Genomic DNA, 15,153 nt, shown 5'->3' with positions numbered 1-15,153 from the left:
TGTCATTTCTTTTAGGCTCTCTTAACTAATAGAGCAAAGAATATATTTTATACTAATCTGTATATGTGTACAAATTTATAAACATTTCAGTATCCATCCTTATCTATATTAAGCTAAATGTGAATTCATACTAGTGTCTCCAGCTCTACTCCATTAGTACACGGATCATTCTAGCCTCCTCCCCGTGCTTATCTGTATAGTCCCACTCCAACAGGCAGAAACTTCCACTGTTTGCCATCCATATACTTAATATAAGCATTCTTTTTAATTTTTTTTTTTTTAAGATTTTCTTTATCCATGAGAGACATAGAGAGAGGGGCAGAGGGAGAAGCTCCCTGTGGGGAGCCCTATGCAGGACTGGATCCCAGGACCCTGGGATCACGACCTGAGCCAAAGGCAGATGCTCAACCACTGAGCCACAAAGGGGCCCCTAAGTTATTTTTTAAAGATTTTTTTTTATTTGAGGGAGTGCATGCATGAGTTGGAGGGAGAGGGAGAAGCAGACCCCCATTGAACCAGACTAAGGCCTTGATCCCAGGACCTTGAGATGAGGACCCCAGCTGAAGGCAGACACCCAACCAACAGAGCCACCTACACGCATTATTTTTAATGATAAAAGTTATAAATCAACTCTCTGAAATGATAGCGTGAAGGAAATTGCTGCTTCAGTTTGGTGTTGTAATGAAGTTCCAGGCCAGCACAATAAGACAAAATTCAGGAGTAAGAGTTGATTAAGAAGAAACAAAACTTGTTTGCATATAGTTTGAAAAGCTCCAAAGAGTCTATAAACAAATTATTAGAAATAATGAGTTGGCCAACTAATAATTTAGTTGGCCATGTTGCTGAACTCAATCCCAAGACCCCAGGATCACCCCCTGGGCCAAAGGCAGGTGCTAAACCGCTGAGCCACCCAGGCATTCTAATGTGAAATTTTAATATAAGCTAAAAGTAACTTACAGTATGTTACTGGTACAGAAGTAGAAACACAGCCCTTGGGACAATGCAGAGCTCTTGGCCAGGGGTGCATTAAGAGATCCCAGATGAAAGAAGGGATTGAATTAAAGGTAGGACAATTTATTATCAATGTAGAAAAAAAATTCTCCGAATAGTATATAAAAATTAAGTCCAGATAGATTTTTTTTTTAAAGGTTTATTTATTCATGAGAGACAGAGAGAGAGGCAGAGATAACAGGCAGAGGGAGAAGCAGGGAGCCAATGTGGGACTCAATCCTGGGTCTCCAGGATCATGGAGTGAAGGCAGTGCTAAACTGCTGACCCACCCAGGCTGCCCTAGATAGATTATTTAGATGTCAAAGGAAAAACACTATCTTTCTAATATGAGGGAAAATCTTTAGGAAACAATCTCAAGACTCAAAAAAGTGATAACCATAAAAGAAAGGATTGATTCATTTGAATCCATTAAATATTACTTGTCAAAAGACTGTATATATGAGAAAATATTTGCAACACAAATTCAACTAAAAATTATGATCTTAGAATATATTCCTGTAATCAAGAAATACACAACCTGACAAAATAATACAAATAGGCATTTTCACTTAGAGGGAAACCCACATAGGCAGTAAGCAAATGAAGATGTATTTAACTTCATGACTAACTTCATGAAAACTAAGAGTAAAATTATAAGGTACCATTTTATTCTTGGTAGGTTAGCAAAATGTTAAGTCTAGGGGGGAGTGAATTGATAGGAACTCTACATGCCTTGTGGGAGGTGAAAATTGATACAGTGACTTAGGGAAACAAGTGGACATTACAAACAGGTCTTGTAAACTCTATCAGGAGCTTCTTTTTAACTGGAAAGGATACCTTTAAAAGCTTTCTTCTAAGTCAAGTACTTGAGGAAAGGTTGGAACATTATATTCCTGTAACTGCTATGAAATATATTATTGTTTCTTAATAATATATTGTTTCTTAAGGCCTTTTAGTAGTAAAGATATATACTACCATGAAAAAAAAGTCTTACTCTTTATTCTTAGACCTAGATCAGTGCCCAGCATGTAGCAGATGTGTAATAATGTGTTTTTTTGTTTGTTTGTTTGTTTTAATAATGTTTTTTTAATAGCTAGTTACAGGTATACTTCACAAGTGCCATTCTGGCATTAGAATGTTCTCCAACTTGGAATGTAAAAGCTGTGTCTTGATCAAATATTTTAATGTAGAAATTTGTAGAACCTAAATGATAGGAATGAACATAGGTGTGCTAAAATTTAGCCTGCTGTGTATTATGGTTGAAATTAGAATGCAAACTCTGAACAGGTTGCTTTAATACTTTTACGTTTATGGAATATAATTTATCTTTTTTTTTTAATTTTTATTTATTTATGATAGTCACACAGAGAGAGAGAGAGGCAGAGACATAGGCAGAGGGAGAAGCAGGCTCCATGCACCGGGAGCCCGATGTGGGATTCGATCCCGGGTCTCCAGGATCGCGCCCTGGGCCAAAGGCAGGCAGGCGCCAAACCGCTGCGCTACCCAGGGATCCCGAATATAATTTATCAATTGTTTATTCTTCATTCCTCCTAAAGATTTGGAATATTCTAAATTAGTTGTTTTGGGGGGAAGTAGGAAAAGTAAACCTTTGTTCAGAATTTTTTTTTTTTGAACATAAATATTTATTGCTCTTATAGCCAGTTGTTTGGGGAAGAAGATGCTGATCAAGAAGTATCCCCTGACAGAGCTGACCCTGAAGCTTCCTGTGAGTAGATGGGGATGTTATCTTACTTAGCACTACCTTTATTTTGCTAACTTGATAGCATGAGGAGAAACAAAATAATTGCTTTTTTATGTTACATAGTATATTATGTATTTAAAATGGATTATTAAAACATGAGTAGTCCCATTTGTGGTGAAGACAAGGTGCAGAAATTTACAAATGCAGTAAATAGAGCAGAGAGTTTTCAGATCTGATTACAGGTCCATATTTTGAACTGTTCTACATGTGGCTGTCAGAAACTGAAATAGAAGATGCTCATGAGTGTATTATTTTCCTTTGTCTTTGAACTCAGAAGGTCATGTGCAGGTGACTTCCATGAAAGACTCTTTCTCCCTCAAAGGTATATGAGAGGTTGGTTCTACGTTTACCATAACTGCGAATAAAATGGTGTTCATTCTATAGGGGAACCAATGGAAGCTGAAGCCAGAGCCAGAGCATCTAATGAAGATGGTGACATTAAACGTATTTCCACTAAGGAATGGGCTAAATCAACTGGATATGATCCAGTTAAACTTTTTACCAAGGTTAGATTTACTTTCTTTATAATTATGGATTAGTTTATTATTCTGTTTGTTTTAAAATAGTAAACGAAATAGGGTTGCCTGGGTGGCTCAGTCAAAGTGTGTCTTCCTTCAGCTCGGGTCATGATTTCCAGGGTCCTGGGATCAGGCTCTGCATCGGGCTCCCTGCTCAGTGGGAAGCCTGTTTCTCCCTCTCCTCCCCACTCATGCTCTCTCTCTCTCAAATAAAATCTTAAAAAAATAAAAATGAACTCTGAGCCTGAAGTTTAAAAAAAAGTACATGAAATAGATGCTTTTTATGTCCAGTGTTGTCTTAATAAGTTGATTGATGTCATCAGGATAAGCAGTTTTGGAAATTTCCTTAATCGGTATAGAAATTAAAATAGAAAGGCTCCCTTACATATGTCTGGCTGGCTTTCCTTCCCTCATTTTGACTGAACCTCTTGATTTTCCTTGTAATTGATCTTCCTGCTGTTTCTCATCTTCTCTTAGATCCGTCCTGCTCAGATCTCTTGGGAAGCTGATGGACATTTACTGAATTAGTCTTGAATCCCTAATTCTCTCATTCTTGGACAAATCCCTCTTCATTAGTATATATTTGCCTGCTGAATATATGTAGAGAAATCTACAAGATTGTTTTAATTGGCTCTAATTATAGCCCAGCTAGATTTTCATGTCTGTGTTTAAAAGTTTTTTTACTTCTTTTGCCTCCACTCCCTAGCAAGTTTATCATAATAGATACTTGGAGATTTGTTACCCCTTTTTTATATATAAGATTTTATTTATTCATGAGAGACACGGTGGGGAGGGGGCAGGGAAGAGACACAGGCAGAGGGAGAAGCGGGCTCCATCCATGCAGGGAGGCTGACGTGGGACTCAATCCCTGGTCTCCAGGATCACTCCCTGGACTGAAGACAGCGCTAAACTGCTGAGCCACCCGGGCTACCCAGCCTTTTTCTTTAAAAAAAAAAAAAAAAAAAAAAAAAGATTTTATTTATTCATGAGAGACACATAGAGTCAGAGACATAGACAGAGGGAAGCAGGCTCCCTGCTGGGAACCTGATGTGGGACTCAATCCCAGAACCCTGGGATCATGCCCTTAGCCAAAGGCAAATGCTCAACCACTGAGCCACCCAGGAGTCCCTCTTAGCTTTTCTTGAATTACCCTAATACAGTATAATACAGTAGGTAAATCTTACTATCCTTACTGAGCAGATGACCTTAAGAATATATTAACAGGCTTATAGCCATTGGACAAAAGCACCCATTAAGAGCAGGTCCCACTTCATGCAAACTTTTTTTTCCCCTCCTGCTACTTGAGAGAAATTGCTGTGAAAAAAGGTTCCTTTACTTTCCTTTGTACCTTTGTCTTTTTTATTTTTTTAAGATTTTATTTATTCATGAGAGACACAGAGAGTCAGAGACACAGGCAGAGGGACAAGCAGGTGCCATTCAGGGAGCCTGATGTGGGACTCCAGGATCACACCCTGGGCTGAAGGCAGGTGTTAAACTGCTGAGCCACCTAGGGATCCCAGTCTTTTTTTTTTTTTTTTTTTAAATAGGCTTCATGGTGAATGTGGGGCTTGAATTCAAAACCCTGAGATTGTGGGGATCCCTGGGTGGCTCAGCGGTTTATTTATTTTTTAAGATTTTATTTATTCATGAGACACACAGAGAGAGGGGCAGAGACACAGGCAGGGGGAGAAGCAGTCTCCATGCAGGGAGCCTGACACGGGACTCAATCCTGGGTCTCCAGGATCATGCCCTGGACTGAAGGCAGATGCTCACCCGCTGAGCCCCCTGGGCTGCCGTGTGTGTGTGTGTGTGTGTGTGTGTGTGTGTGTGTGTGTGTGTGTGTGTGATGAATAAATAATAAAATCTTAAAAAAAAAAACAGATTGAGAATCAACATGCTCTAATGACTGAACCAGCCAGGCACCCCCTGTAACTTATTTCTTTATCACTATATTTTTGCCAGTTTAATTGCAGTAAGCTTTGGTGTGGTTCTGCTTTTCTTGACTTTGGTGGGAGTTCTCTGTGTTCCCCAGATCTGAATGGGAAAGTCTTTATCTCCCATTTTGAATAGTATGTTTGCCGGTTAAAGTATTCTTGGCCACAGGTTTTTGCCATTTGACACTTTGACTATATCATGCCACTTCTGGCTTGAAAAGTTTCTGCTGAACAATATGCTAGCCTTAAAGAGTTTCCCTTTTAAGTTACTATCTTTTGTCTTCTTTAAAATTGTTTTCTTTATCACCATGTTTTGCCAATTTAATTTTTTTACTGTATTTTTCAAACAGTATTTTCTTTCTGCCCTGCATCTTGATCTTTCCTGGCTCCTTCTGTCTGCTTTCCAACATATACAGGTTCCGCTATCCTAAGCAAATAGCCTACTACTTTCTCCAGTTTATATATCTACTCTTTTCCTCAGTGCAGGAGCTGTCACAGGTTGAACTCTTTAAACTTGTTGCATTTATTTCCCTGCTTTAGCCTTTTTAAAATTTTTTAAAAGATATTTATTTGAGAGAGAGAAAGAATGAGTAGACAGAGGGAGAGGAAGAAGCAGGCTCCCCACTGAGCAGGGAGCCTGATATGGGGCTTCATCTCAGGACCTTGGGATTATGACCTGAGTTGAAGGCAGACACTTAACCAGCTTTGCCACCCAGGTACCCCCTATAGCCTTTTCTTAAGAAAATGGATTCTGCTTAAAAAAAAAAAAAAAAAAAAGGATTTTGGTTATGCTTAAAATGTACTTAGCACTGTTAGGGCTGGTGACAGTGTATTTTCTAATTTTGAGTCTCCCAGATCTATTCAGTAGGTAACTAAGCATCTGCTGTGTGCTGGTTACCACTCTGAAATGAGACAGTGGTAAACAAGACAGAAGATAGGGTCCTAGCTCTTTGGTTTTTTGTTTTTGTTTTGTTTTTTAAGATTTTATTTATTTGTTCATGAGAGACACAGAGAAAAGGCAGAGACATAGGCAGAGGGAGAAGCAGGCTCCATGCAGATAGCCCAATGTGGGACTCAGTCCTGGAATTCTGGGATCACACCCTGAGCCAAAAGCAGACACTCAACTGCTGAGCCACCCAGGCACCCCAGGTCCTAGCTCTTTGTAGGTAACTCATAGTTCAGAGGCAAAGTCAAACATTGAAAAAGAAATATCAAATTCAGAGTGTCATGACATTAAGATCAGATGCATTGGAATCTTTAATAGTAAGTAGACTTAGCATTGTTATTAGTGTTATTAAACATTGTTATTAGACCTACTTACCAGAACTAGTGTTCAAAAGAGGTTTTCCAGAGGAAGTGACGTTTCAACCCAAGACTTTAAAGAATAGGGTTGGGGATAAGAGTGCTACATATATAAAGGTCACTGGTCAGAAAACTGAAATAATTCTAAAGGGAGAGTGGGAAGCGGATTAGAAACATAAGGTGAGGCTACATGAAGCAGGAAGTCCTAGGTCATTACAAGGCTGGTAAACCAAGGCAATGGGAATCCATTAAGTAGTCTATAAGATCAGATAGAGAGAGTATGCCGTGCACCATTCTTAGGACCTGATATTCCTGTTGTAGTCAACAGGGGACAGTGCCTTCTGGAATTGTACAGTGTTAGAGTAATCTGAAGTACACGCCCATTTGCATTCCCAGTGGAGTGTGGGGAAAAAAGTAGACTCAACGAGACTTAGGATGTTTAGGGGGTAAGTGTCCCAAGTCTTTTTTTTTTTTTTTTTAAGATTTTATTTATTTATTCATAGATACACAGAGAATGAGAGGCAGAGACACAGGTAGGGGGGAGAAGCAGGCTCCATGCAGAGAGCCGGATGTGGGATTTGATCCAGGGTCTCCAGGATCACGCCCTGGGCTGCAGGAGGTGCTAAACCGCTGCGCCACCGGGGCTGCCCAGTGTCCAAGTCTTGATTTTGGCTCAGGTTGTGATCCCAGGGTTGGAGACTGAGCCCCATGTTGGGCTCCATGTTCAGCAGGGAGTCTGCTCAAGATTCTTTTTATCTCCCCCACCCGCCACTCACACACTCTTTCTCTGAAATAAATAGTTTAAAAAACAAAAAAGACTTCAGATATTTAAGGTGAGGAATAGTGAAAAATTAGGAATTTTACCTGGTTTCCTGCTGGGCAGCAGAATGAACAAGATGCCATTTCTCTGAAGTAGGCGAGGTGAGCAGCAGGTGTGTTGGATAGGGGTTAGAGGACAGGAGAAGATGACAGAATCAATTTGAGATTGCTGTGGAATACTAGAATAAGGACAGGTGATTGTAAGTCAAGCAGAGAGGTTTAGACTATGGTTTGTAGGCCTAAGAGAAAAGAGCGTGGAGGTGGTTTATTATAGAACTCAGAGGGATTCCCAGGATTTAATAATTGGATAAGGGGAATGGAGCCTTGTATGTGGAAAACCATGCTAATTCCACATTACCTTAGGAGACTTTTCAGCCAAGCCCTTAAGGTCATCTATAAAATGGGTCTTGGGACGCCTGGGTGGCTGAGCCGTTGGCTCAGCGCTTGATCCCGGGTCTGGGGATTGAGTCCCACATCAGGCTTCCTGCATGGAGCCTGCTCCTCCCTCTGCCTGTGTCTCTGCCTCTCTCTCTCTTTCTCTCTCTGTCTCTGTCTCTCAGGAATAAATAAATAAATCTTTAAAAAAAATGAAGTGGGTCTAACCACATTGGTTACCCAGATCATACTGAATTTATTTCCTTGCCTGTGCACCCATTTCAGATGTTACCATCTCCTTGAACTCTTTTCTTATTCCTCAAAACAAAACAACTGCTGGTGCTAAAAGCTATGTTATTTTCACACTAAATTTGTATTCTTAACTATTTGTATATTTGGTTAGTTTTCCAAAGATATAAGGATGCTTCATAAATATTGACTGAATAGAATATATTTTGATAGAAATAGTTCTGAATTTGGGGGGCACCTGGGTGGCTCAGTTGGTTAAGCAGCTGACTCTTGATTTTGGCTCAGGTCATAATCTTGGGGTCATCAAATTGAGCCCCAAGTCAGGCTCTGGGCACAGCAGGGAGTCTCTTTGAGATTCTCTCTCCCTCGCCCCTTCCCTTCCTCATGCTCTTTCTCTAAAATAAATAAAATACACATTTAAAAATGGTTTTGAATTTTTTACTAAACTGATTTACATTCATAGCTTATACATATAATAAATGTATGAGTAAATCATCTGACAGTAGAAAATTCAGCTGAGGAAAAAATAAATATTCTAAAATCACCTGAAATTCCACCACAGGATAGTGCCATTGTTGTGATAGTCTCTTAGGCTACATGTAATAATGTTTATAATGTATTTTGTTTTTGAAAGAGTGCACTTGTGAGCCAGGAGGAGAGAGAATCTTAAGGAGGCTTCATGCCCAGCGTAGAGCCTCAGGGCTCGATCTCATGACTCTGAGACCATGACCTGAGCCAAAATCAGGAGTCGGACACTTAACCGACTGAGCCACCCAGACACTTCTATAACTTTTTTGAAAAAAAATTGTTTTGGTTTTGGGATTTACGGGGGGATACTGGGGGGCACAAGAGCAGACCACATTTCAAAGATGTTACAGATGGTTAAATTCTGGTTTTTCTACTTTTAAAATGTGTATGCGTTATTGCTATACCTTGAACTTGGAGTTAACTAGTTAAAACTGGTCTCTCTGAGCTCAGTGATTTTATTCAGTTCTTGTGGAAATGATGTATGTTTATTTAGCTTTGGGATTGGTGTGATTTTGCTTTAGATTGATCTTTAGAACGTTAGGTGTGTTTTGGGGAGGTGAGTTGGGAGGGCAGGAGCCATGAGCACTATTCATAGTTCCCTTACTCTGTTTTCCTCAGCATTTCTGCTTTCACTGTTTCAAATGCAGGTGTTCTGTGTGAAATTTCTTTTTACAGAAGGTTTAAGTTTTGTGGGTTTTTTTCTTTTAGAAATTGCTAATCTGCTGGTATATGTTGTGTCTTTAAGATTTTATGGTATATTATAGTAAACCAGCAGTGAAATTTTTGTTACATTTTATCAACATGGGGACTGTAGGATTTGTTGGATTTTAACTTTTTTTTTTTTTTTTTTTTTTTTAAGCTTTTTAAAGATGATATCCGGTATCTGTTGACAATGGATAAACTGTGGCGGAAAAGGAAACCTCCAGTTCCATTGGATTGGGCTGAAGTACAAAGTCAAGGTAAAGAATACATTTATGGGTTGCCAGGCAGGCTTTTTCAGGGGAGCATCTGGCTCTTGATCTCATGGTTGTGAGTTCAAGCCCCACATTAGGTGTAGAGATTACATATTACATACATACATACATAAATACATGCATGTACAAACCAACTTAAAAACTTGTCTTTGTGATACCTAAATTGGAAATTCTCTCACCTAAAATCGTTAAATAACACTGAATTTCGTGGTAACAAATTCAAACAGTTTAGAAATATGTGAAGAAGAAAGATCACTGCAAATCTTGCCACCTAGAGAAATAGCCACTATTAACATTTAGGGAATGTCTTGGTAGTCAACTGTGCATAGAAACAAAGGGCATTTGTCTATGCACTTACGTAAATGGAATCATACTATTTATATATTCTTACTGCTCTTTCTAGTCAATATTATTTAGCTCCTTATTGGATGACCTTTATTTGTTTCATATTTTCCCTGAAATAAAGTGTTAAGATACATTGTGATAAGAATACATGCACCTACATCTTTGTACCTTTGTGTGTGTATCTGTTGAAGATTTAATTTGAGGACATACTTGTAATTTTGAACGTGAGGAAAAAGCACTGTGAAAGTGACGTTTTCTTTATCCCGCTGCCTCTTCCACATATTATATCTGTGCTTTATCTGAATTATATTTCAGTTAATGTATGCAAAGTAGTGGTCAGTACATTGAAACTTAAAGGGTCCCAGGAGATTTGGGGTGTCAGTTTGGAGCAGTTCTCTACGCTAATGAATAGATGTCTTCACAGACCAAATGATAGCTTCCATTTAACTGAGTGCTAATTATGTGTTGGACATAATGCTTATCATCTTATTGACAGTGTATCTTTGAATTCCCCAATAACTTTATGAGGTCCCTCACTATTAGCAATTTCATTGCACAGACTTTTGTAGCATTCTGATCATTGTTTTGTTTTGTTTAGAGATTTGATTTTTATTCCACGTTTCTCTTTTTTTTTTTTTTTTTTAAGATTTTATTTATTTATTCATGAGAGAAAGAGAGGCAGAGACACAGAGGCAGAGGGAGAAGCAGGCTCCATACAGGGAGCCTGACATGGGACTCAATCCTGGGTCTCCAGGATCATGCCCTTGGCTGAAGGCGGCGCTAAACCGCTGAGCCACCCGGGCTGCCCTGATAATTATTTTAATGGAATTTGTTTCGTTTTGATTTTCTTACTGGTCAAGCATTGAATTGTTAAATAAAATAGAGGAATGATGTTTAAGAGTGAAATTTCTAATATTTTTTCCCTTAGGCGAAGAAACCAATGCATCAGATCAACAAAATGAACCCCAGTTAGGTCTGAAAGACCAGCAGGTTCTAGATGTAAAGAGCTATGCCTGTCTTTTTTCAAAGAGCATTGAGACTTTGAGAGTTCATTTAGCAGAAAAAGGGGATGGAGCTGAGCTCATATGGGACAAGGTTCGTTTTGAAAATATGTGGCAATTCTGTTATCACTTGGATATTTATAGTTCTTGAACTGTAACCAGAAACAAGTGGTTTTTTGAGTATCATTTATTCTACCAGAATTTGAGGACATAATGATGATGTTGCTTAGGTGTTTTCATTTCTAATTACTACATTGAACTATGAATTTTCTTTCTTTCTTTCTTTCTTTCTTTCTTTCTTTCTTTCTTTCTTTCTTTCTTTTTTTTTTTTTTTTGAACTATGAATTTTCTGTATGTGAATTCAAGTATCAAGTAATACAAAACTTCATTTTAGATTCTGGTAGTATATGTGTGGTTTGTAATTATGTTGATTGGAGAAATGTGATTTCATTGGAGTAAAATGTTTCACTGACTTAAAAAATTATTTGTTACAAATACAGATTTGTTCATAGAAATCATAAAATTCTTTTGGAGACAACAGCTCTTGGGCCTGATTTAACCTTGAAAGTAATAAAATTGCCTTTCTTTTTTTTTTTTTTTTAAAGCTTTTTATTTAAAAGAAAAAAAATAAAGCTTTTTATTTTATTTTATTTTATTTTTATTTTTTTATTTATGATAGGCACACAGTGAGAGAGAGAGAGAGGCAGAGACATAGGCAGAGGAAGAAGCAGGCTCCATGCACCGGGAGCCCGATGTGGGATTCGATCCCGGGTCTCCAGGATCGCGCCCTGGGCCAAAGGCAGGCGCTAAACCGCTGCGCCACCCAGGGATCCCCTAAAATTGCCTTTCTATTGAAATACAGTGAAAGATCTGAGACTTCTAAATACAGAGTTGATCTTATTTTTAATAGTAATCAGTTTTCTGTGTCTAAAAGTGATTTATATGTGATGGCAGAGATTTGTCATGAGTTGTAAGGGGAGAAGTTTGGTCAGTATTACTAAGTTTGTGCAAATTTTGAAACTGAATTAGACATCTGAAATGAAACTAGTAAGTTTATATTTAGGAGATTCTCGTAAACATTCGTTTATGAGTTTATATTGCATAAACAGGTTTATATTATATTAAGGGTTTATATTGTATAAAGACTAACTACTTGATAAATATATATTTTCATTGTTACGATTATAATAGTGGTTTGGGACATTTTTATCCCTGAAACCTTGAAACTGAGAGTTGTTACCCTCTGATTAAAATCTATACCTATTGGGTATGGTGAACCAGCTGCCTAGGAAAGTACCTGATGTGTACACTGTGTTGTGTACTGTTAAATAATCATACTTCATCACAGTCTTATGAACTATTTATATAATTGTCCCTACTTATTAGTTAAGGAATTATGAGTTTTAAGGAATTTCATTTACCTGAGGTTAGTCAACCAGCCAGTAAATAGAGAACTCCCATCCTGTCAGTTTTTTCTCTTATATACTTAGGTGCTTCTGAATTATAGGCTAAGATAGTATGTTCTCAGTGAAGCAGGAAACCTTGCTGAAATCTAAAGAGACCAAGATATAGTCTCAAAAAGAATATAAATTGTCAAGGGAAAACTTTTGTTGTATTGCTATATGTGAAAAGAAACGTTGAATACAGGACACTGGTGTATCTAAGGGAATTTGGAGAAAGAAAACCGAAAGGTGTAGTCCAGATATTTGAGTCTTTAATGAAGCCCTTTTCTCTAAGAAGTCTATCTCACTGATGTTATTGAACAACTTTTCATTACTGACTGATGGACCCAGAAAAGAATCGCCACCATCAGTGAATGAAATTGGTGTTCCGGTCTATATACTTAGTATCTGCTGCACTAGAAGCTTGGTGGGTCTTGGCATTCTTGTCAGGCTGCATTCCTGGATTCAAGAAGCTGATAATGAGACCCTGCCCCCTACTCATCCAGTCTCCATGTTACTATGAGGCTTTACTACAGACTGGCTATTTCCTCAAGGCCTTCTCTTATTCTAGTTGACTGTCTACAGTGTTATAAAACATGGGAAAGTACTGTTTTGAAGGTGATACTAGTCAAATTAAGTTTGTGGAAAGACTTGTTAAATTGTTTAAATTATCGGCAGGATGATCCATCTGCAATGGATTTTGTCACCTCCGCTGCGAACCTCAGGATGCATATTTTCAGTATGAATATGAAGAGCAGATTTGATATAAAATGTAAGTTGTCTTGTTCTTTGGTTGTATTATCTAAAATTCTGAGTAACTGTTTTTTAACAGTCAAATATATTCATCTTTGTTTTTTAGCAATGGCAGGGAACATTATTCCTGCTATCGCTACTACTAATGCAGTGATTGCTGGGTTAATAGTATTGGAAGGATTGAAGATTTTATCAGGAAAAATAGACCAGTGTAGAACGGTGAGTATATATATTTTCATTTTTTATGCAACATCTTTTATTTTTAAATTTAATTAGTTTTTAAAGTAATCTACTCAATGTGGGGCTTGAACTCTGGATCCTGAGGTTTAGAGTCATGTGCTCTGCCCGCTGAGCTAGGCAGGCGCCCCTGTCCAACCTTTTTTTCATAGTTTATACTTTGGGGGAAAAAAAACTTATAAATAACATATTAACTAGATCATTTTAAAAATTAAATCAATGAAATTGGTTAAAGCAGTGGGGAAAAAAGCACTGTTTCAGTTACCCCCGTGATTTCATGTGTAAGTAAGCTTCCTGGAAATTATAGCCAAAAAGAAAACATTTGCTCCTCTTATTTTTGTCTGAAATAGAAGCAGAAGCTAGTTTGCTTCTAACAGTTGCCTAGTTTTACTGAAGTCTTAGAGGGACTTGTGTGGTTCCTTCTGTTATTTTTTTTTTAAATATTTTTTCAATTCTAGGAGTTATCTATGGTTTTAATTTTGTCGTTTTATAGTACTCTCCTTTTTTGTTCTTGTTTTTCAGTCTCCTTTTTGGTTTTAAATCTAGTCCCATGTTCTTTAATAATGTCAGTGTCTGAACTCTGGGTGAGTCTACTGTCGTTTCTGCTAGATTTTACAGTATTTTGTTGACTTACGGTGTATTTTTTTAATCGAATTAGTGTTAATGTGTCTGGTAATTCTTAAGGACTTACTAAAGGTGTGCTTCTTCAAAGAGGATTTGTGTTTATTTAATAAAATCTTTAAAAAAAATAAATTCTTTATGGGCAGCCCCGATGGCGCAGAGGTTTAGCACTGCCTGCAGCCCAAGGCGTGATCCTGGAGACCCTGGATCAAGTCCCACGTCAGGCTCTCTGCATGATGCCTGCTTCTCCCTCTGTCTGTGTCTCTGTCTCTGTCTCTCTCTCTCTCTCTCTCTTTCTCTCTCTCTCTGTCTCTATGAATAAATAAAATCTTTAAAAAAATAAAATAAAATAAATTCTTAGCTTTAGTTTTTCAGCTCCTATATCCAGACAGCAAATCTTCATGAGCCTTGTCTTACCATAATGAAATGTGAAGGAAGATAACATGTCGTTCTTCCCTCCTCTTCCCCTCCCCCCTTACGTCCCCTAAGCACCAAGGCCAAAATCTTTTTTTTTTTTTTGTTTCCTATTTTTGTGGGAAAGATGCTTTTATTCTCCACATACCTCCCCTTCCAGGTCCTTGTTCTATGCAGGAGTCTCCTGTTAATTCCTACCTTGCAGAATACCTGGGTGGCTCAGTGGTTGAGCGGCTGGCTTTAGTTCAAGGCATGATCCCGGGTCTGCGGATCGAGTCCTGCATTAGGCTCCCTGAGAGGAACTTGCTTCTCCCTCTGCCTGTGTCTCTGCTTCTCTCTCTGTATCTCTCATGAATGAATAAATAAAATCTTTAAAAAAAAAATTCCTACATTGCTCGAGGGATGGACTAAGTTTATTTTTTAAAACTAAAGCCACTGGATATTCTCTCTGGATTCCTGCTTTTACTTTGATTTTGCTTGAAGATAGTTTGCATTCTTACCAGCTGAGAAATTTTTAAAACTGCCTTAAAAAACATTTAGCCAATACTTTTGATCTTGTTTAGGTTCTCCTTTTTACTATAATGTTGAAATGAAAGGACCAATTTATTTTCAGGATTTTCTTTTTTTTTTATTATTTTTTATTTTCAGGATTTTCTAAAAACTGCCTCCTTTAAAATGGTACTCGTACTTTTCAGTGCCATTATTGATACACTCTTAAAATACCTTTTATTGTTGGGGCACCTGGGTGGCTCAGTTAAGCATCCAACTCTTAATCTCAGCTCAGGTCTTGATCTCATGTTGTAAGTTCAAGCCCCATATTGGGTTCCATGCTAGGTGTGGAGCCTACTTAATCCATTTTTGGGACGCCTGGGTGGCTCAGCAGTTGAGC

At 38.1% G+C, this 15,153-nt stretch overlaps 1 protein-coding gene across 1 annotated transcript in view; it reads left to right on the top strand.

Annotated features, from left to right (window-relative positions):
* UBA2 (ubiquitin like modifier activating enzyme 2) overlaps window positions 1-15,153 on the top strand; it is a 39,046-nt gene that overhangs the window by 11,910 nt on the left and 11,983 nt on the right. The window contains exons 7-12 of the mRNA XM_055310500.1: window positions 2,649-2,716; window positions 3,137-3,258; window positions 9,337-9,436; window positions 10,725-10,891; window positions 12,918-13,011; window positions 13,099-13,211. Of these exons, the coding sequence (XP_055166475.1) occupies window positions 2,649-2,716; window positions 3,137-3,258; window positions 9,337-9,436; window positions 10,725-10,891; window positions 12,918-13,011; window positions 13,099-13,211 (664 nt within the window). The remainder of the gene's footprint in view (window positions 1-2,648; window positions 2,717-3,136; window positions 3,259-9,336; window positions 9,437-10,724; window positions 10,892-12,917; window positions 13,012-13,098; window positions 13,212-15,153) is intronic.

The sequence above is a fragment of the Nyctereutes procyonoides genome, unplaced genomic scaffold (assembly GCF_905146905.1).
Source record: "Nyctereutes procyonoides isolate TBG_1078 unplaced genomic scaffold, NYPRO_anot_genome, whole genome shotgun sequence".
Taxonomy (NCBI): domain Eukaryota; kingdom Metazoa; phylum Chordata; class Mammalia; order Carnivora; family Canidae; genus Nyctereutes; species Nyctereutes procyonoides.
This window is presented reverse-complemented; position numbering and strand designations above follow the sequence as displayed.